The sequence below is a fragment of the Anomalospiza imberbis genome, chromosome 23 (genome assembly GCF_031753505.1).
Source record: "Anomalospiza imberbis isolate Cuckoo-Finch-1a 21T00152 chromosome 23, ASM3175350v1, whole genome shotgun sequence".
Classification (NCBI taxonomy): domain Eukaryota; kingdom Metazoa; phylum Chordata; class Aves; order Passeriformes; family Viduidae; genus Anomalospiza; species Anomalospiza imberbis.
Window position 1 is genome coordinate 8008667 of NC_089703.1, and position 22421 is coordinate 8031087.

At 53.5% G+C, this 22421-nt stretch overlaps 1 protein-coding gene across 33 annotated transcripts in view; it reads right to left on the reverse strand.

The window, feature by feature from the left end:
* CASZ1 (castor zinc finger 1) overlaps window positions 1-22421 on the reverse strand; it is a 273107-nt gene that overhangs the window by 84089 nt on the left and 166597 nt on the right. For 21 of the 33 annotated variants that reach the window (XM_068171699.1, XM_068171689.1, XM_068171678.1 and 18 more), the window contains one exon: window positions 16517-16576. Coding sequence is in view for 6 of the 33 variants with exons in the window: in XM_068171665.1 (XP_068027766.1) it covers window positions 197-245 (49 nt within the window). In the remaining 27 variants the exon portion in view is untranslated. Of the gene's footprint in view, window positions 1-196; window positions 347-16490; window positions 16577-22421 lie in introns of those variants that run through there. The other 12 variants (XM_068171695.1, XM_068171690.1, XM_068171694.1 and 9 more) reach the window with 3 other exon arrangements.

Sequence of the window (22421 nt, forward strand, 5' to 3'; positions counted from 1 at the left end):
GGCCGGAGAGACACCGCAGCGCCGGCCCCGCGGCCGCGGAGCGTCGCGGCCGCGGAGGAGCGGCCGGGCGGACAGCGCTCCACTCCGTACCGCCCGGCGCGGGGGCACCGGCACCAGCGGCCGCACCGACCGGGGGCTCCGCCGAGAGGCGGGCGGGGGGCTGGGGGCAGGAAAAGGACAATTGTGCTGTACTTACCATAGTCGGAGAGACGAAAGCCGAATTCACTTAAATAATCAACTTTCATAATACTTAATTAATACCTAATTGCAGCTGATTGCTCCCGAATAACAAGTTGTTTAAAGCACTGATGTCATTGCCGTGCCGGTCCTCCCCGAGTCACTTTGGCAGCGGGGCCGGGGGCGGGCGCGCCGCCGCGGGGGGCGGTGACTGGCGGGCGGCGGACCCGCCCCTCGCCGGGCCCGCCGCCGGGGGCAGGTGCGGGGCCGGGCCGGGCTGGAGCGGGTCGGGTCGGGTCGGGTCGGGAGGCAGCGGGGCAGCGGCGGCGGGGTTACCTCGGGCGGAGCCGGAGCGCGGCCCTCGCGCACCCCGCGGCGGTCCCGGCACGGCGGGCAAGCAGCGCGGGGCTGCCCCGCACGCCGGGACCAGCCTGGCCGCGCTGTCCCGCGGCCGTCGCCGCCGGCCGTCGCCGCCACCCGCCCCGCGGCCGCGGCGCTGGCTCCTCCGGAAGCCCCGGGGCGGCGGGGACGGAGCCGCCGGCGCGGAGCAGACTGCAAACCACGAGGGGATGGAGGGGGGCGTACGGGACCGGACGAGCGGCAGCGGTGCCCTGGGTACCGGGCACGGCAGGACCCGCGGGCAGGGGCACGGCGGGTGGCCCCGGCACCGCCGTCCCACGCGGGTCCCGGCTCGGCCGTGCGGTGCGGAGCGCGCTCCGAGGAGGACTGGAGCCCTCGGGGCACTGGTGGCCGCCACCTGCGGGTGTCACAACCCTGGACGCATCGTGCCCTCGGGAAGATCACGGCGCTCTACCCCTGAACGCCGGGGCCACGGGAGGCGGGGGGAAGGGGGCCCTTTTGCGATGAATTTCCTCATTTTTTTTTGGCTTTATTTTTCTAAGTAGCAAAGAATGCGAGGGAGGTTCTGAGAGGCGTGTTGGGTAAACACAGATATAAGCCTCTTTCTTTAAAACAAACGAGCAGATTATTTACCTGATTAAATAGGTATTTTGAGCAGGTTGTAGGCTGTTTTTGTGAACACACCACGTTTGGCTCCAGGATTTTGGCAGAGCTGGGCTCCTCACCGGGGCTCACGCAGAGCTGCCCGTGGACTTACCAGCTCTTAAATCCTTTTTATAAGCAGAACTTAATGTGCTTCCCAAAGGAGGCCAGCATCATTACCCCACTAGGGATGGGGAAACTGAGGCACTAGTGAGGGAAGTGACTCGCCAGAAGTGGCTGGACAGGTTAGTCACAGGGCTGGAAGGAGCCCAGGTGTGTTTGGCTCCATGCACCAGGATGTGCTGCACCCAGATAGTGTCCTGGGCCCAGAGACGCAACACAAACTGTAGCTCCTCACCTCAGCAGTGCTGCATTTGCATGGGCAAAAACGCACAGGCAGCAATGCAGGCCAGAGGGCAGGGAGAGGGAAGAGAAGAGGGGAGTCATTTGTGGAAACCACAAATATTCTGGCTCCTCTCAGAGAAAAATCTAAACAAAGTCTAGAGAAATGGAGCCACCCAGGGACCTTCCAAGCCAGGAAGCACGTGGGGACAACAGTGTCAGGCAGGAAGCAAGCGTGCCCTGCCTGGGGGCTGCCCAGCCAAGCAGCACTCCTGAACAGAGCCCTGTACGGGACTCGCCTTCCCACCTGGTGCAGCCAAGCTCCTGCTTTATCAGCACTGCCGGACCTCCCCACTCACTGGTTTCTAACCACACCATCAGCTCCGATCAGCACTGTCACCCCGTGCTGCCTTTAAAATCCTGCCTGTCTGCACTTCCCTTGGCCCCAGTGCAGGCACCAGCCCAGCCGACATCACCCACAGTCCTCAGCAGAGCCTGCCCTGGTCCCTACACCTGAGTCAGGCACTACAGCACCTGCCAAGGAATTATCCCACCCTGCAAAGTAATGGACAGAACCAGAATTGTCTGTGCTGGCTCTGTAATAGCTCAGTTTGGATCCAACACTTCCTTCCAGGTTTGTTTGCTGACAGGTCCCATAAGTTCACTGCACTTTATGTAAGATATCTTCATTTTTGCTTCTTCTGTGAACTTAATACTTAAGGAGTGGGAGTTCTGCTCACCACTACTGTTCCCTGGGAGAGTGGCCCCCCGCTGGATCTCCAGTTCCTCACAAAGAGGAACACACTTTCTAACATGGCTATGTTACTACGCACACACAGCCCCTCTGAACATACCTGTTCTTCTACGTGCACCGAGCTGAGCACGTTCACACATCAGTATACAAATGTTCCCCACCCCTCCCATCCCAGCATGCACACACAACATGCATATGCCCTCCACAAAGAAAATGATACTCTGTGCTCACTGACATTCAAATACACACCTATCCATACACCATGACACACACGAACCCACACACACAACCTAAATACACCTGGAGGATCCCCTCCACAGACTTCCCACTGTCCCTCCCACTCCTCCTTGCAGGAACAACTTGCCAAGGTGTTTTTTCAGGTGAAATCCACGCCCCGCAGCTGATGCAATGGCAAGGCCTGATTTCCTATCTCAGCAATCTCCTGTCACAGGATCAGGTTTTATTTCCCCATACTCCCTCCTTTGCCTCTTACCCAAAGAAAGTTAAGTTGGTTCTTTCCTCTCTCAAGGGCTCTGAAGCTTTCTGCTCCTGTGCCCCCGATGAGGGTAGCAGCTCCCCTCCTTCCCTCTCCCCGTCAGGGTATGGCTCCACTCTGAGGAAAAGCTGCCTCTGACCGTGCCCTGGCATGAAGAGGCTCCCGGACCCTCTGCTCTCCAGGGCACTCAAGGGAAGGCAGCAGCCCTCACTCTGCTCTGAACTTTGCTTCCGTGCCATGCGAGAGCTGCCCCATCCGCTCCAGCCACATCTGCCCTTCCGTGGCAGGTGAAGAGATCTCTCTGTGTCCCCTTCCACCCTCCCAGGGGCATGAGGAGCTCTTGGTAATTAATGTTTGCCAGGTGCTCAGAGATCCTCAGATGAAAGGTGCAATGGGAGGGGGAAGGATGATTAATTTATTATTATTACAGTTTAATGCTTTCCCCGCAGACAGTGTGCCAGGGCTGAGCGGGGGGTGAGTCACACTGAGATGTGGGACATCCCCCTTTTTGTGTCTCTTCTACCTTTGTTTTTTATGCTTAGCCCATTTTCCTGGCAGTTTCTCCCTCCTGAGCTGGAGCTGGCCTGGGGGCCTGGGACTGTGCTCTGGATTCATGTGGGATCAGGGCGCTGGCTCTCAGATTGCAGTCTGGAGATCTGGCAGTACTGTGCCCCTCCTCCTGCTCCTGCTTGGGGAGTCTATTAGGCAAATGCTCCTGCCCTATTTCTGTAATTTTGTTTGATTTCTGTTTCGTCAAGGGAGGTGCCCAGAGGCCTCAGGGCCTGGGCGGCAGGAGCAGACAATCCATGCTTTCTTTCCCTTTCCTTCTCTTTCCCTTCTTCCTTCTCAATTCAGTTTCAATCACATTATTGGCACATGGCTCCCAGAACCCCTTGCCAAAGCAGCTGTGCTAAGTCTCAGCGTGCTGGGGAAGGCTCTGCTGGGAGCAATTCTGCCATTTACTGTTCCTTTGGCCTCCAACAGTTTGACACCACATCCCCACCATGTAGCTACTTCTTTTCCAGGCACCCCACAGCTTCCAGCATCTGCTGGAAGCTGATGCTGCTCATCTCTTGACCACTGCCCAGAGGGAATGACTGTACTGGGAACGGGCCATACGGCACTGAACGTACACGGCATGTGCTCCACAGGGGCCCAGGAAGACTTGGGGGGAAGGAGTGGCAGGGGTTTGAATGCACTAACAATTAGTTACAATTTACTGCAGCAATTAAAAGTGCAGCCTGGGGATTTCAGGGTGAGGAGGTAAGGGCATAGCTGTACCCAGGCAGCAGGTCCAATAGGGAAGGTACCTGGCACTCAAAAGCAGGTGCTTTGCCTGCAAAACCAGCAAATACCACCCTGAGCCATCCTGAACCCCACAGAGCCCCTGAGCCCAGGCTTGGCAAAGCACACAGCTGGGGATGGGAAACTGCTGCCCAAGGATGGGTCCCAGACTGGGCAAGACCTATTTCTGCAGAGCATGGGGCAAGCACAAACAGAAATGGTGATTTTCTGTCCAGCGGATCTGCAAGCCAGCTTGTGTTCCCGCAAAGACAAGCAAATCAAAGTGTGAGCACATGCCATGTGCACACACACGGAGTCATGTAAAAGCATAGACGCAGGAAGTGCATGGTCCTGCACCAGCCAGGACAGGGCTGGGTTGTCATGGATGTTTTAGCAGAGACTGTTCTGCTCTGGACACATGTGGAAGGCCTAATGGCACGCAGATGTCAGGGGGCACTGGGTAGAGAGGAGTTGCCACCCTACTTACTCTACAGGGCAATGACTTGCTCCCCCAGCAACTCTATCCTGACATGGGCTGGGCAGATCTGTAAAGGCTCCCAAAATGCAGCTCAGCAAGTAACAGAGATGGAGCAGGTCAACAGACAGGCTGGATTTTACTGGACTCTGACACTGTGGAGTAGGGCTGGTCTCCATAAATTCACTCTAGATTTGATTAGGCTTGGGCAGGGGCAAGAGGAGAAGGGAGAGAAGGCAGAGGGAATCTGGCACATTGCCTGCTCTGCTCCACCTGCCCCATCACAGGCAGAGTCACCCCTGCTCCTATGCTGGGCACTGAGGCAGGTACAGAGCACTGTCAGGGACTGTCCCCAGTGGAGCAGTCACGCATTCATTAGAAGTGACAACGAGGGGAGATGATGGAGGAGGTAAGAAATGGGCATCAGACCCAGGACTGCACACAGCAGGGACTGACTGCTCTTCCTCCTCTGGGACGTGACAGGAGGACCCTCACCAGAGCACCCAGAGCACAGGGAGGGGAGGCAAAGGGTCCCCTCCCTTGCAAGCAAGCTGGGGGTGGGCGCATTCCGAGAGCTGCCCGCGATGCTGAACGCGTGAATCCGCGTGGGCTGGCCCTGCTTGTGCAACGGGGCTGCCTGAGCTGCAACGCTGCTGACACGGGGGACGTGTCAGCGTGCCCGCCGGTGCCTCCTTGCGAGGCGGGGACGCGCCAGCGCCGCGGGGGCACGCGCAGCCCCGGCGGGGACCTGTGTGCCCGGCACAGCGTCCGTATGCCCCCGAGGGCACGGGGACACCGCCGTGTGCCCAGCACAACGTCCGTGTGCCCGGCACAGCGTCCGTATGCCCCCGAGGGCACGGGGACACCGCCGTGTGCCCAGCACAACGTCCGTGTGCCCCCGAGGGCTCGGGGACACCGCCGTGTGCCCAGCACAACGTCCGTGTGCCCGGCACAGCATCCGTGTGCCCGGCACAGCGTCCGTGTGCCCCCGAGGGCTCGGGGACACCGCCGTGTGCCCGGCACAGCGTCCGTGTGCCCCCGAGGGCTCGGGGACACCGCCGTGTGCCCGGCACAGCGTCCGTGTGCCCCCGAGGGCTCGGGGACACCGCCGTGTGCCCAGCACAACGTCCGTGTGCCCGGCACAGCATCCGTGTGCCCGGCACAGCATCCGTGTGCCCCCGAGGGCACGGGGACACCGCCGTGTGCCCGGCACAGCGTCCGTGTGCCCCCGAGGGCACGGGGACACCGCCGTGTGCCCAGCACAACGTCCGTGTGCCCGGCACAGCATCCGTGTGCCCGGCACAGCGTCCGTGTGCCCCGAGGGCACGGGGACACCGCCGTGTGCCCAGCACAACGTCCGTGTGCCCGGCACAGCGTCCGTGTGCCCCCGAGGGCACAGGGGCTGGCTGTCGCTGTGTGCCCGGCACGGGGACACCGGGACACACGGACACCGCCGGGCAGCGCTGGCTGTCGCTGCGTGCCCGGCACGGGGACACCGCACAGGGACCCGGCACAGCCCGGCGGAAGCCCGGCCGCGGCCCCCCGGGAGCCCTGGCACAGGGCCGGGGCTGCGGGAGCAGCGGCGGGCGGTAAGTGTGAGGCAGACGCAGCGATTGCATTACTGAAGGAGCCCGGGCTGGCAATGCCGAGCTATCGTCCCTGTAATCCTGTTAGCCAGCAATCTCCATTCCGAAAGAGCTTCATTTCTTTGTGAATATTTGTAAACTAGATATCTAATGGAAAATTATAGGAAAATTATAGTGAAATTCATGACGAAGAAATCCGATTAGCCCTAATTCAATTATGCCATCTTAGCCCACACAGCACATTTCCCATTTTTTTCCCATAAATACCAATGCCAGGGGTCCGGGTAATCAAATAAAATTGAAAATCATCTTCCCATTAAATTCAATTAGCTGCAATTTCTAAAGCCTATCAGAGATTTTAATTACTAAATTATAAAATTCTCCAATGCTAAATTGAAACTAAAAAAATTGCACATCCTTATATTTCAGAAGAAAAAAAACCCAGCAGAAACCTTGAAAAATACCCTTCTCCTCCCATCAGCATCCACGTGAACACGGGTCTGGGCAGGCTTCACCAGAGAAATGAGTGCAAAGGGACATAAGCCAGGCCTAGGAAAGAAGGTGGCTACCTCTGGGAGAAACTGAGCTGGGTTGGAAGAGGGAAGGGGAGAGGCTAGCAATCTGAGCAGTGTCTTTGCTCCTTTTTCCCACACGAGCTCCTCAGTTCTGGCAGGTTTTCTGAGCTGCTGTTCCAGGCACCAGTGACAAGCCACCGTGCTCCCGCTGCTAGTCAAACAGCCGAGACTCTCCAGGAGCTGGAACGAGTTTTGCCTGCAAATGGGCTCAGAGAGGCAGTCCCTCGAGTCTCCGTGTGCCAGAGCCAGGGCAGGAGAGCTGGTGATGCCCAGAGGGAAGCAGGAGGGCAGATGCTAGCTTTGTGCTTCTGATAAAACTTCTTGAATAATGGCCGTGCAAGCCTGGTCCTGACACTGAATTAAGGGAAGCTGGAGCCCTCAGCAAACTGATTTAGCTTGAAGCACTACTTCAGCAAACACGTGGGATGTTCCAGAGGAGGGGGATATAATCACCCTTCCCTGATAGCACAGGGAACTCTCGGAGTTCACAGAGGCACCAGGCAGGCAAGCCCATCCCTAAACTGTTCTTTATTCAACAACTAACCCGAACAGGCAAACGGGGAAACCAACAAAGCCTGTGCCTACAGATGCTCTCCTCCAGCCCTGCTTCTCTGGGGACCAGCATGGCACAGTGAGGTGTCGAGGGGCAATTAACTGTGTGAACAAGCAGTGGGAGGAGAAGGGAAGCTCAGCTCTCCAGTTACAATACCTGACCCTCCACGAGGCAGCAAGAGTAAGGATTTTCTGACGCTGCTTTTATGCCAGAGAGCACTTTTGCATGGTACCCTAAAGGGTTTATTCACGTGCTAACATAAACGAAGCCAGTTTGTTCTCACAGCTCTAAATAGAAGCTCAGGTTGCCCTGAACCAGGCCGATACTTGGTTTAATTTACTGGGCACCCAAAAGTTGCCAGCAGGGAGTTGCCCGCAAACAGAACAACAACAAAAAAGTTAATGATCTGGGCTTTTTCTTTAATAAATAGGCAAACTGGCTGAGCCGGATTGTTGGCTGGGATTCGTCTCCCCTTTATCACCCTGGAGCTTCTGTGACACATTCTCCAAATCATCAGCATTTTGCAATTTGAGGTCGTTACCAAATAGTATTTTTTTGCCAAGGAAGGGAGAAAAATAAATTAATAATTAAGAAGCCCAAGCAGGGAGAGGCTGTGGGTTGAATGGCGCTGCCACCTCCGCGGGGATTGCTCAGGCACCTGGCAGCCTGCCCAGCGCGCACCTTGGTCGCTGTCTCACCCTGGAATGTGGTGCTGGCACCCAAGTGCTACTTGATTTTACTACGAATTAATCAAAGTCTCTTTTGCAAATGTCTAACACCAAATCACCACTGGCTGAGCTTCAAATGCAATTCCCCTGTTTCAGGGATTTGGTGCAAGGAGATTACCAGCTGCAGGTGAAGAGCTGAAGGGGGTTTCCTCTCTGCACATCTTCTGGTTCTCCAAAGCATCAGTTTCTCCCAGCTGGAAGGAGAATAGATTTCCCACAAGTCTTCTCCTGCTCAGAGCAGGTAACCACACAGACATCCAAGATGTGCTGGGATAAATCCATCTGTGCTGCCTGACTGGAGTTTAGTTACACCAAAAAGGAATTTGGCATGACTGCGAGCTGACACAGGCGGCAGAGCACTGCACTGGCAGCCTGGGTGTGCCTGTGACCCCATGTTTATGGAGCTGTGGAAGCATCTCCACACGCAGAGATGTGTACCTGCCTGCATGGGTATGGCTGTCTGCACACCTGTGCACATGGATGTGCATGGCCTCGTGGCACTGCGTGGGCACATGGCCACATGTGTACAGGGCTGTGCAGTCAGATGTGGCTGCCCACAGACATTCTCTGAGGGTGTTCTTGCCATGTTAACGTGTGCATGTCTCATTTGTCTCCAAACTTGTAGTCCTGAGCACCCTCCCTGTTCTGTCCAGCCCCACAAAAGGCAGTTTGCCATGGCTGATGATCTGGATGGCATCAGCACGTGTCCTTGCACTGCTCGGCCAACACACCACTCCCTGAGCCATGGGCAAGCTGTATTCCCCTCTCCACACTCTGCCTGTCTCAGAGCCCTTTCATATTTTCAGTGCTCACTAGACCGTGAATTCACCTTCATACCAGTTACAGGGTTATTTAGCTTCTCCTGACACTGATAACCACCAAACTTTCACTGGCAGCTCAGCTCTCTCCAAAGAGACATGCAGCACTCCTCTCTCCCATGGTGCCCCCACCCACGCACACCCACCAGGAGCACGGGGGCAGATGCCCTCGTAGGACACAGTGCTTCAGTGCTCACCCACCAGCCACAGTCACTTATCCCCAACCCTTATCTACACAGTGAAAAAGAGGAACAGAGCAGAAGAGTTAAAAACTGGATGGAAAGAATGAAATAGAGGAGAAGGGAAGAGAGAGACAGAAGGGGGAAAGAGCGATACAGCAAAACCAGTACAAACAGAGGAGGAAAATCCCCTAGGACAACAGAGAAAGGATCTGGGAGGGAGGCAGGAAGAGCACAGGAATATACAGTGGGGGTTTCCCCCTGCATACCCCACAAAGCAACACTCTCCAGCAGTTGACACCAACACATTCCACAGCTCTCCCTGCAATCTTGGGGATCAACTAGACAGCCCTTGTACAGCAGCCGGACTAGCTGTGCATGGGCTAGGGCACTGCTGAGGAGTAATGAGGATGATCAGCCTGTATGGGAAACATGGGATTGCCCCCAGGGTGCCCAAGGCCGTGAGAGTGCAGAAAACCCCAAACAGGAGGATGAAACCTCTCTGCAGGGCCAAGCACAAGGAAAGTCAAGTCTATCCCTCCTTCCCTGTCACAAGGAAACTCTACTCTCCTTTGCTGGCCCAGAACCACCTCTGCCACTCACCCTTCCACTGGCTCTGAGCCACTGTTGCCTGTTCCCCCTACTGCAGACCTGTAAGGCACCTTTCCCCTGCCACAGCCCCGTCTCTTGGCATCATGTCTTTGGCACAAGGCCTTGCTGCTCACCCCTGGCTATGTGGGCTTGTTCCCTAATTCCCTGCACCTTGCCATTCTGACTGAACAATTCCCAGCTGAATCAAGTGCTGCAGTGACATTTCACTCTGAAACCAAGCATGAGCTGACAGTGAGTGGCATCCCCAAGAGCTCCTGCTCAGCCCCCAGGGCTGTGCAGGGCCAGACACTGCTGACGAGGGGCACAAGCTGCTGCACAGTTTGTGGTACCTCTTCCCATCTGTGGCTCCCCTGGCTCTGCTCCAAGCTGTGCCTGCAGCAAGTCCCCCATCCCACACTGGCCATCCCCATCTCCCGTTTCACACAGCCCCTTGGAGCAGACTGACCCCATATCCCAGGAGACAAAAATCCCTCCTTCTTTGGCCCAGGGATTTCATCTCCACTGTAACAAAGGGCTCAAAGCGGGGACCTCGTTATGTTCCCACAGTTGTGGGATAAGGATAAACACAATTTCTGTCACTCCCCCAAGTGTGCAACAATACGTTCCCACAAGCACAGGCTGTGCACAGGCGCAGATCTGCACACATAACACAGAATAGCATGGATCTGGAAAGGGAGCTGGTAGGGGGACAGAGCTGCTCTTGTCCCTGAGGCAGTTGTTGCTGACTCCACCTAACACCACAGACTGCAATAAAGACAGAACTGGTGTCACTTTTGGGATTGTCTGGGGCAAAGCCAAGAGCTGGATTTGATGATCCCATGTGGATCCCTTTCAGCTCAGGATATTCCATCACTCTGGGGTTGTACGATTCTGTGAACTGCAAGAGCCCAAAGGCATGAGAATGGGATGGACCAAAGTAGTAGCCCTGGCACAAGTTTATCACAGCCAGACACTTTTGGCACAAATTCTTCACACCCAAACACTTTCCCCTGTCCTCCAGCTTCTTTGGGATGGTTCCTACCACTGGAACCTCTGCTGGCTTTGCATGGCCATCCTGCCAAGGCAGATCTGTGGTAAGACAGCAGAAACACCCCTGCTGCCTCACCTGCCCTGGGAGCACACCCCAAGGCTCCTGCTTTCTCCATCTCACCATGAAAAAAAAAAAGCTCTGTGCAAATAATAGATCAATAGAGCCCCCGCCTCTTCGGAAGGAAAACAAACACCCGGATCACCGCAAATTAGAGAATGTTTCGCTTCACTTCATCCAAACAGGCTGACAATTTTTTTGGGTTGTTGCCACGGTGACAGAGTAACACAGCGTTCAGCCTGTTGCAGAACAATCAATTAAGTTAATGCCTCGGAGCGCCTGTTTACCCTTCCATTTAGGAGGTGCTGCTCTCCCTCATGCTTTCTCTCTAGCTTGTTTCAGATTTCTCATCCTTTGCTTCCTGCTTCTAGTTCTTCTTTATTTAACCTTAAAAAAAGTACCTACCCTAACTACCTTCTGGCTTATAAGGAGCCTCACACTTTTTGGAATGATTGCCTGGAATAAAGTTTTTCCTCCCTCTGACTCCTGTCATTTCATGTTCCTTCCTGGAAAAACTGGGGATTTGCCTTTACCTTGCACGGTACAGGCCCTGTCCCCTCCTCCTGGTGTGTTAGGAACTTGGCAAGTTTCTAAAGGCCGGCTCTCAACATCCCCTTGGGAGAGTGGGTACCTTCAGAGTAAATGCTTTTAACAAGATGAAGTAACTTGAACTAAAGACCTATGAAGTGATCAGCAATCCTTCCACTACTGCTGTTTTTTACACTGTGAGCTGTAACCATAAATGAAGAACCATCTTGTGCTAAATGCTATCTGAAAAGGAGAACTACAAAAGGGCCTCATAAGAGTCTAGGTCTCATCCTATGGTCCTTGTCAAATGGAACTCCTAAATATTTGCTTAAATGATTTTGGCTTAAGCAAAACTCAAACCTAGTGCTCAAAGCATTGTGCTGAACTGAGCCTATGGCAAGAAGACTTTAAAGAGGGCACCATGGCCAGGAGACTATGGCAGATCCATCATTCCAATCCTTTAAAATAAAGGATGCCAAAACATCTCTTGGCTCTGCCCCGACCACCAGCAGTCTGCCAGGCCTTTCACAGGCTCACATGCTCCTGGCTACTTATCTTGTGGGTTTATTTCCTGCCTCACAGGCAGAGTGAGCAGTCACACTGGGCCGTGTAGCTTCACTGCCTGTCTGCAGGCACATTCTCATCCCTTGCCCAGTGAGCAGCAATAACTGCCCTCCATCTTCCCCAACCCTCCCGCCCTCCTCCTTCCCCAACCCACCAAATCAACACTGCCAACATCCTGGGTGAAAATGAGGTACCAGAGAGTGAAAGGATGTATCCAAGGCCAAGCCTGAGATATAATTCAGGGCTTCTGTCTCCCGATCTCTCTGCACCTTGGTGCTGTCTTTCTCATCAACACAAAATTCCTATGCTTTTCTTTGAAATCTGAGGAGAAGTGTCCATCTCCCTTGTATCCTCATCCTAAAGGAAAAGGCAGAGGCAAGTATGATGTGAAAACAGGAAGATTCCATGATACTGTCTTCTCATCCTGCCACTAGCAACAAGTGCCTAAATGTAAAGCGTACATTAACTTAGTATTGAACAGATGGAAGAAAACTGTAGACCAACAGAAGAATGGTGCTCAAACACTAGGAGAAATTACAGTAATAGGTCAAATATAACATCTCCTCCCTGCTTCCCAAGCCGGATCCTTTTTCAAGGACTCCACTCTCACAAGCTAACACAAGCCTGCTCAGGGGGGAGCACTGAGGCCAGGTCTGCACAGGCTGCAGGACAGCCATGCCCCAGGTCCCCCTGGTCCACTCCTCCTCCCCTCCCAGAGAAGTTGTCAGCAGAACCTGTTGGAGCAGGGGCTCGTTGACTGCTCCCTGTCCATTACAGCCCGGATTATAAGCATATTGCACAGTGCTCTCTGCACGGTGCTGGGGAAATCCAATACGCTGAAAGGTTAATGCAATCAATTAGGGTGACAAGGAAGTAGAGTAAAGCCTTCTGAGTAGATGAAAGGGAGAGAGAGATGGAGACAGGGAAAAGCAAAGAGAAGCGGGGGGAGCAAAGAGTGGGAGGAGGAGAAGGAGGAAGATGGTATACAGGACTTGTGCTGTAGACCTCAGGATGCTGGTATAGCCGAGGGCACCATCCTGCCCCAGCATGGATGGGGCTGTGTCATTCACAGAAGCAAGGCCAGCCAACGTAAACTCCCTGTTTATGGCTTTTTCTGCCATCTCCTGCAGGATGTGGAGCCCTGCTCAAACTGCAGCTGCCCAGGTTATCCTGCCATCAACCTGCTCCCTAAAGGTGACCATGGGGGGACTGGCAAAAGTTCCTGTATCTTTCCTGCCCAGGTACCCAGAAGGCATGAAAGAAACTGATTAGGTTTGCAAGACAAAGGATCACAGCAAACCATGGGGAAGCATCGAGGGAGGAGAAAGAAGGAACAGGAAGGACAAGGAAAACTTCTGGCTGTTCATACACTGCACACAAAGGTAAGGATGAGCACCACTGGCCATTTCCCTGCACCTGTCCCCTCATGTCTGTAAGCATCTGTAACCTAGGTGCTCTCTTGCTTTTCCAGCCTCCTTCCCAGCGTGCCAACCTGGGCTCTCCTGCAAGGCCAGAGGACAAGCCCCAGCCAGCTCCTGGCTGCAGCAGTTTCACCCCTGCCTGCAGACAGTTTGATGAGGGTGCTGTGGCACTCGAGCCACCAGCACAGCATGGAGATCCCAGTGCCGTAATGTACATCCTGCTGCTCCGTCCAGCATGGCACAGGCCTCCCCTGGGGCATTCAGCTCCGGGAAGAGCCCCATCCTTCCCCTGCGGCCCCCCGAGCCGCTGCTGACTGGCTGAACCGCTGCTCTCTGACCCCCGAGCAGAGCGGTACTTCATTAACCTGGGCTGACAGGTCAGCGAGCACAGCCCTTTCCTACCACGGCTCCTGCTCGGGCACAGCTCAGCCAGGGAGAACGTGACACCAGCTCATTAGAACAAATTATTACTCTATAACCCCTGCTGCAATGTCCCTTAATATGCCTATTTAGCAAGAGACAAGTCCTGGTGGGCTCCTCGGCATTAAAACAACCTCACAAATCACCAGAGGCACAAGCACCATGATCTCTGCTTCTGGGGGTGGAGAGAGGGTGGCTTTTCTTTGGACGGGTGCTGGAGGGGTGCAGAGTCCAAGCTTTTCACCTACAGCGAAATTAAGCTCCAGATATTGCTGGGGGATGTTCTGCAGGCAGGGAGTTTCCATCTGGCTGTGGCTCACTGTGCTGCCAAACATGCCCAAGCTTCAGCGCAACGAAGTGTTGTTCCCTCATTGAAATCCACTGAGGAAATGTTCTGGGATGCCCATTAAACTGTTGGGCCTGTTTTTCTCTGCCTTATCCCTGCCTAACTCTGCCCTCAGGACTACCATCAGTATCACATTCCATGTTAGACCTACAAGATTTAAATATTTCCCTGTGATATATATATGAAGTCAGCACCTGGCTTTCCAAATCCATCTACAACACTAACCCTATGTGCTCACTCCTTCAGGTTAACCAGCTAAGCCAAAGAGCAAGTTTGGAAGCTGACACTGATGGCAGGCACTGTGTGCTATCTCCCCATGTGAGGCCAGGCTAAATTTTGGGGGATAAATGCACTGCACATGAAAGCAGTGAGCTCACACCTGTGCAGGGAGGGCTGTCAGCTGTCTAGGACTAATCCAGAAATTACAGAACTGCTGTACTTTTGGGCACAGTGAGTGAGATATCACAGGCAAAGACAGAAATGTGGGCAAATGTCAGAGGAAGGCTGCTAGTAAACAGGAACAGGGAGCATGAGGAAATCAACCTCCAACCTGACCTTTAGAAGAGGGAAAAGGGAGAAATAAAACAGTGATTCATATAACAGAGAGAAGTGGCAGCAGTGCCAGACCTGAGACACTGAGAAAGAAAAGTAATGGAAAGAAGAGAAGGAAGTGTGAGAAGTGTGTGATGGTGGGCACAGAGAGGGGCAGGATGAAAGCAAACGGATGGAGAAACGAGGGACCTGAGAGAAACAGAGAGAGGGAGGGCAGGAGGAAAAGGAGGAGAAAAGAGCAAGAATAGCCATGCAGCGAGGAGCACGCGGGCGAGGCAGAGGGCTGTAACCAGGGTTGTGAAGCATGAAAAGGGAAGAATCTGCCTGTTCCTTTCAGCACTTGGAGCATGGCGCTCAGTGGTGACCTACACTGTGCCTGGCTGTGATCACGTTTTCAGGGCCACTGCCTGCCGATCCCAAACAATGATGAGGAGCCTTTGAAGTCAGAGAAAGAAGCCGCAATGTGAACTGGGGACTTTTTTTCCCCCCTTTTTTTCCCCTCCATTTTTTTAAGGGCCGGGGAAAGAAGGGAGGAAAAGGAAGGTCTGAAGTGGTGGGGGGAAGGTTGGGGGAGAGGTTGCAAGGACAGAACAGAGAGTTGCTCTCGGTGGGGTGCCCCGAAACGAGAGAGACAAAAAGAAAACAAACAGTTTATGAGTAGGGCACATGCTGCCTGTGTCTGCATGCCCCACACTGCTGGCCCCCCGTGCTCCAAGGGAGGCTTCTGTTCCCCAGCAATGATGGATGGATGCATAGGGCCATTCAGGCCTGCCATGTTACAGCAGCAGTATTTACATAACACTGGCCTTCCACCGGTCACCTCTGACACTGCCCAGCCCAGCTTGGGGCCCCCTCCCACCCCAGCCAGCCTGGGCCCCTCAGCTGCTGCTCGGACTCAGTCCATGTGCACCCCAAAAGTGGGCATTGGGGGTCCCAGTGCAGGAACGCTCCAAGCGCACACATGCAGTGAGTGCTCCTGGCACCTCTGAGTAATGTCTCACAGGGCAGAGCACCTCCCACCCTCCCCACGGCCTCTCGGGCCCTCACACCTGTCTTGGTGCCTGGTGATGGAGGGGAGCAATGCGAGGGGCCAGATGTGGTTGGATGCAGGGAGTACAGAGCAGAGACATGGGGAGAGAGTGGGAACTGTTTGGGCAACACACAAGGAACTCCATGGTCCTCCTGGGGCCAGGAAGAGAAGCCAGGGACAGCAGGAACTGCCTTGGCATGGCAGGGACTTCTCAGTAACCATTATCTGAGGTGGCATAGGGAGTGTCTTACCCAGCACATGGAGATAAGGCATTTAAGAGACAGTATTATCTTCCATTTCCCTGGGCTCTGGACCTCTGACTCTTACCAGGCACAGACTAAGTCACCATCCAAGCTCTAGAAGACTGTGAAGCTGGGGTTTTTTCTTCTAAGACAGTCCATGAGGGTCTAGGTAAAGGGAAAACTCAGGAAATCCCTGATTCTGCTGGACACATGGAAATGCTTCCACACTACCAGCATGGTTCTGCAGTCTGAATAGATAAAAATGTGCCAGAAGAGGAGGAGAGGAGAACATCCACGTCACCATCTGAATTATGTGAACTGAGCTCAGCAAAACTTCACAGTAGATGGAGACTGCGTCCTATTCAGTGACTTTATATCCATGTACCCCAGCACACATGCATGAAGATAAAGCAGTTCCCTTTCACCAAAATCCTTACACACATTTTTAGCTGTCAAGATAGAGGCAATAGACAAGATATTGAGGAAAACCCTCAGTGACAAAACCAGATGCCCAGAACAACTGCTGTACAAAGACAAAGACAGGATTAGGACACATATATGCCATGTCTGCACTTGACCTTCTTCTGTTTCCATCTCTCTTCATGAGTAACAACAGTCTAACCCCGGAAGGTCTAGAGCAGGCATGGCCACAGTGAGCAGGCCGTAAGTGTGAGAGACGCACAGAGGAGAAGAGAACCCAGGAGGGCATAGTGACATACCCATTGCAGTCTGAAGTCTCTCCTACCTTTCAGAGATTTCAAGGCCTCGTTTCTTGCCTCGTTTTTAGCTCTAAATTCACTTCATTCTGGAGTGAGAAAAGAAAGGATCCAGTTAACACAAAGGGCACACCTGAGTAAAAGCCAAGACTCACAAAAGCTGTGTAAGAACATGGTCCAGCATGGGACATTCACACTCCACAAGGGAACAAAATGCTTTCCTGGTCCTGGTTGGATCCCACACTGCCATGCACCCCATGGCACTTCTCTGTGAAAGAGGTTCCTACTGAGGATTGGGAATAATTTCACATAGAGAGCAGCCATTACTGGCCTGAATCCTGCTCCCCATGTACCAGAGACACACCTTGTGCTGGTCTTCTCTGTACTTTGCCCACACATCTAAGGCTGTGTTCTGCTCCATGTCAGATTTCCCCTTCCCAATCTTCACATTTCCTCCGCTGACTCCCCTTTTTCAGAGGTTCACCTGTGTGCTAATGGCTTGAGGCCTCCCTTGCACACCTTGTGGGGCACAAGATGACAGGGTACAGGACTGGGTCCCATGTCACTGAACCCCCTTAACCACTCATCTGTGCATTTTCCACCCAGGAGAATGCAGAGAGTGAGGACAAAGGAGAAAAGGGACAGGGGAAAAAAAGTCACAGCAAAATACATGAAAAGTAAATTGAATTATTTAAAACCATATGTTCCAAAAATGTGACAGAGCATAAAAGCCGTGCCATGAGACTTCTGGAGGAGGTTATTCTGCACAGGCAGGATGGGAGGAGAGCTCACGGCTGGGGGAAGACTGCTCTGCAGCCAGACAGGGTCTTCCCTCTCCCGGAGCTGGGAGGTGGCCAGGAGCACAGAGTGCTTCATGCACAGTGGCAAGGGTGCCCGGCCCATTCCTGTAGCCTCTGTTTTGCAGCCCTGCCAGAACAGCTCTCACAGCTGCCCAGGTGGCAGTAGAATGACAAACTGCCCCAAGGTCCTGCCCAGCATGCCCGTGGTTGTGTCCAGGAGCCCCAGCTGTCCATGCCACATGCCGGCTCTCCGCACGTTCCCTTTTCTGGGTGCAGCAGTGTGTGCCACGACTCAGCCCTTCTGAGACCCTCTTGAGTCCCTGGTAGGACACAAGTGAGAGGGATTCAGGGGACTCCGTGCTGCTGCCATGGCTCAGCCCTGTCTTCCAGGGCCCTGGCACTCTGTGCATGTGGACGGCCTCCTCCTGTCACTCGTACTCTGCCACTGCCAAAGATAGATGCCACATGTTGGCTGGGACCCAGAGCAGGAAGGAGCTGGTGAGATATCCCAGATGGATGCATGGACAGGAGGACAGAGCCCCTCGGGTGAGGAAGATGCATAACCAGCCTGGCTCCTTCCTTTCCCACTCAATTCCTGATGCTAAAAACGCTGAGGGCATGGCTGGAGTAACAGCTCCCTGATTTGAGGTGCTTCTCCCACCCTGGCACCCTCAGTTCTTCTGGCATCCCTTCTTTCACCTTTTCCTTCCCTTTGTTCTCCTTTTTTCCCTTGCTCTTTCCACTGCTTTCTCTGCCACTGTCACACTGTTTTTTCCTTCCCTCTCTTTTGTTCTCTCCCTCTTTCCCAAGCTTTCTGTCTGTAACTCTCTGCCTTCCTGCCTTCACTCCCTAACCCCTGTGCATGATCAATTCTTGGGATTGGGTTTTTAATTGTTTTTTTTTTTTTTTACTCCTCTTCTTTTGGCCGCAGCTTATCAATGATGCAAGAGGAATAACGCCAATTTACTTAGAATGTGTAATCCCCAAATCAGATTGGGGGATTGTATGAGGCAATATGACCTTGCATATGTCTCCATTAAAGCCAGCCAGGCCTCCTCTTGTATTCTGTGTTCCCAGTACATATTTAGACAGATAACGCTAATTGTACTTGACATGTCCTCTTAAGGATGGACTCTTCCCTCCCCCAGCTCTGCTTCCCTGCCTGACAATGTGCCAGAGCCGAGCCCGCTTGCTGGCAGCGTGGCACGGCACAGCACCTGTGGGATCGGCCGAGTGGGCATCCGGCACGGCCCTCGTGGCCAGCCCTGCCGCCGGCTGGCCAGCACCACACCCTCCCTGTGGGAATGGGGCCAGGGAGGACAAGGACCAGGGGGAGGGCTGCTGGGACATGGTTAATCTGAGATTACACACTGTTACTGTGTCAACTGTGGCTTCTCCAGGAAAAAGCCTTCAGACAAAGAGAGGAGACTTGCTCATCACGAACATGTTTAAAGTCTCCCTCCTTTCCAGTGATGGGCTTCTACCCCACAGCTCTTAGTTCCCACATCCGCTTTGGCTAAGTATTTGTATTTGGCTACTGGACCCCAGATGCGGCTTCTAGGGAACATCATTGGAAAATCTTGAAGTCCTGTAACGGTTTGGGTTGGAAGGGACCTTTAAAGGTCGTACAGTCCAACTCCCCTTCCATAGGCAGGGACACTTTACACTAGACTGGGTTGCTCCAAGCTCCATCCAACCTGGCCTTGAACACTTCCAGGGATGGTGCAGACACAGCTTCACTGAGCAGCCTGTACCAGAGCCTCACTCCCCTCACCATAACCATTTTCTTCCTTATATCTAGGCTAAATTGTGCCTCTTTTAGTTTAAAACCATCACCCCTTGTCCAATCATGATAGGCCCTGCTAAAAACTTTGTCCCCATCTTTCTTGTGAAGCACTGAAAGGCTGCCTCGTCCCTGTGCCTGTCGTTCTTCACTGCTCCAGAGCAGACATGCAGGATGCAGAAGGAGGAGGGGAGCTTATTCCAAGGAAACCAATGGATCCAAACTCTTCGCCAAAGTGGACTCAGTTTTTTTTTTTTTTCCCCTTGACACAACATCCTAATTCGACTTTTTCAGTATCTTTCCTTCAACAACCTTTTTTCCTTCCTCCCCTTCCTACCCAGCAACTGCGCATTTATTAATTCATGAGGCACTAATTAGTTCTTTGTTTAATTTTGTGTTAAACAGACTGACCGGAATGATAACGACTTGCAGCGTTGCATTACGGTCCCCAACCGCCCCTGTTTTCTGACAACAAGGGAGCGCAGTGAGACTGGCGTGATGAACCCCAATTCCCACTCCAGTTGCACTTCATTAAGTCAAAATGTGACAAGAAGCTTAGAGAGCAACTTTCAGATCGGATCGCACATAACAATTGGGCAGGAAACTTTCCAAGGGGGAAGCGCGAGAGGCACTCACAGCGAAGGCTGGCACCGCGCGCAATCCCCTGGCGTGCCTGCCTTAAAGGAGCCAGCTCAGGCTGTCCAGGCAGGAGTCAGGGCATGTGCTGGGAGCAGCGAGTGCCAGAGCAAGAAGAGGAAAGGAAGGGCAGCAAGACAAGCCAAAGGCACAGCAGGGCAAGACAGGAGGCATCATGTGCTCCCCTTGTTTCCTTTGCAATGATGGGTTGTGTTGGCAGCCTGTGGGATGGGTTGTGATGAGAACCTTGGAGCCCAGGTGGGATAATAATCCCTCAGCGGGTCACTTCATGAGCTTTGAGGACATCCTCAGGCACCTTCAACTCAGTTTCCCCCCTGCAGCTCTACAGTGAAACAGCTGGTGACCCTCAGCTGCTCTTCAGTTGTCAAGAACTACACGATTATCATGGAGCCCCTAAACTGCAAAGGGAGAGGGTGAATCCTGGCACCTGCATTGCTAAAATCAGAAGGGAAGAGACAGCTCTGACAGTACAGAGAGGGATGGCCACCCTCCTGGAGAGGAAGCTGTGCCTCTCTTCAACCTTGTGCAGTGCCCGACACTCCAGTGGCACTACCAAGTTTTGAAAAGGTCCTGATCAGTATAGCAACAGCAATAAATCTGATAGACTGCAAAGCAAGCAGAGGAGGTGGTGCACTGAAGGGCAGTGAGATGCAAACAGGAAAGTGAAAAGGGTCTTAAAACACCACCTCAGAGGGAGTGGGGTATGAAAAACAAAAGGAGACTATCCAAGTGCACAGAACATGGAACTTTTGCCACAAATCAAATATATCTTCTGCTATTGCAGAGACATCTGCTGTGGGAAGAAACCAAGGCCACCTAAAAGTGAAATGGGCAGCAAGGTCTCAATGACTTTTCTAGCAAATATTTTTCCCACACTTCTCCTCATCCCTCTCCCTCAGGACAGAAAAACCCATCCCCCAGCCTTGCTCTGCAGAGACTCAAAGCTCAACTAAGGTCCAAAACACTGGCAAAGCAATGTGAGGGACTCTTGAGAGTGTCATCAGGACTGGGAAAGGACACGAGAGCTGTGAGGGAGTGCACAACCATATGTCCTGGGCAGGGCAGGGACAGGGGCAGAGGAGGGAGCCCTGCAACTGAAGCCCCTGAGCCTCACAGGAGACCTGCCGGCTCCAGTCTCTACATGCATTATCAGTCTTGTCACCTGAGTGAGCTATAATCGTACCAATCTTTGGGAAAGAGGCCAGGCTGCAGCAAGGTAGCACAGCATGGTGTTTGCCAGTACACTCACAGCTGAACAACACGCAGATCCGAGAGCAGACGTGTTTGCGCTGGCTTCCATCTTTCATGAATCTGGAATGCAGCAGGGACCTCTCTGACTGACAAAAAGGCTGTTTCTCCATGACAGAAATCCCAGGAAGACAGCACATCCCTCTGATTTCACTTCTTTATGTGCTCTGGATCCCATAAAAAGGCATGTGTAGATGTTAACACTCAGTTGGAGGGTTGGATTGGTGTCCAGTAAGGGCAAATCACCCATTTAACACCTGAAGCAAGGACAACTGAGAGAGTCCAGGATTCCTGGCGACAAGAAACATACCCTGCTGTCACCAGCCCAACAAACCTTCCTGGTTTTGCAGAGGGGTTGGAATATTCTGGCTGCTCTATAGATTCAGTTGAGCAGACTCACCCAGCTATTGTCTCCTGCCAATCTTGGACTGCTCAGCTGAAAAGGCCTGGGCCGAAGGAGAGGGAAACTCAAGTTATTTCCCATTTCTCCCTTTTTTGGCTGCTATTACAAGGCAACACCAGCAGCACAGCACAAACCAGCTCCATCCCCAGTTGTAGGGCTACACAGCTGCCAGTGCTCCCAGCAAAGTTTCTGCTGAAAATTCACAAGCATCCCAAATAGGTCACGGTCTGCCCCTTCTTCATAAAACAACATGCTGAAATGTCCTAGACTCTATCCCCAATCCTCTTTAACTAGGAAAACTCTCCTCCCAGGATTATGGGCCCACTGCCCCCCTTCTTTTCCCCTCCATCTGTCTGGGAGCAGCCTGGGACCAAACGCTCTTCCCAGCCCTGGGAGAACCCTGCAGTTTCTCTCTCATAAAAAAGAAAAATGGGAGCTATAAAAAAGGCAAAGAAAAGAAAAGCAAAGGGAAATCACTGCAAAGGAGGAAAAGAGCAAAGCCCCCCTCTCTCTGCACGCTGTCCCCATTACCTGCCTTTAGCACTGGGTAGAGCCACCTGCTTTGCTGGGCTGGAGAGCCCCCTTGGCACTGTGCTCCCTGGGAGATCCTGCCCTGCCTCTCACCCTGTGCCCTCTGCTCAAACCGGCTGAGCAGAAAATAAAGGGGAATATAAAGGTGATCATGCAAAAAGGAGGAGGAAAACCAGCACTGGGCAGTAGGAGAGGGATACAGACCATTACAGAGGTAACCCTGCAGCTCAGTGCCTGCTGGACACTTTGGGAGTGCTGGAGCCAGGCAAGGGACAGATGAGCGGGGACAGCATCCACTGCCAGTCCCAGATTCCCAGCACAGAAGGCTCTAAGGACCAGGGAAGGCCCTGGACCCGCAGCTCACAGCACAGCTACAGCACAGCCCGGCAGAGCAGGAGGGAATGCCAAGGGGGGGATCCCAAGGAGTTCATCTCCTGCCGCAGCGTCTGTAAAGCACAGCAGTCCCCAAACTTGGCATTCGGCAGCCCTGGGCTGGCTCCTGCTAATTTGCT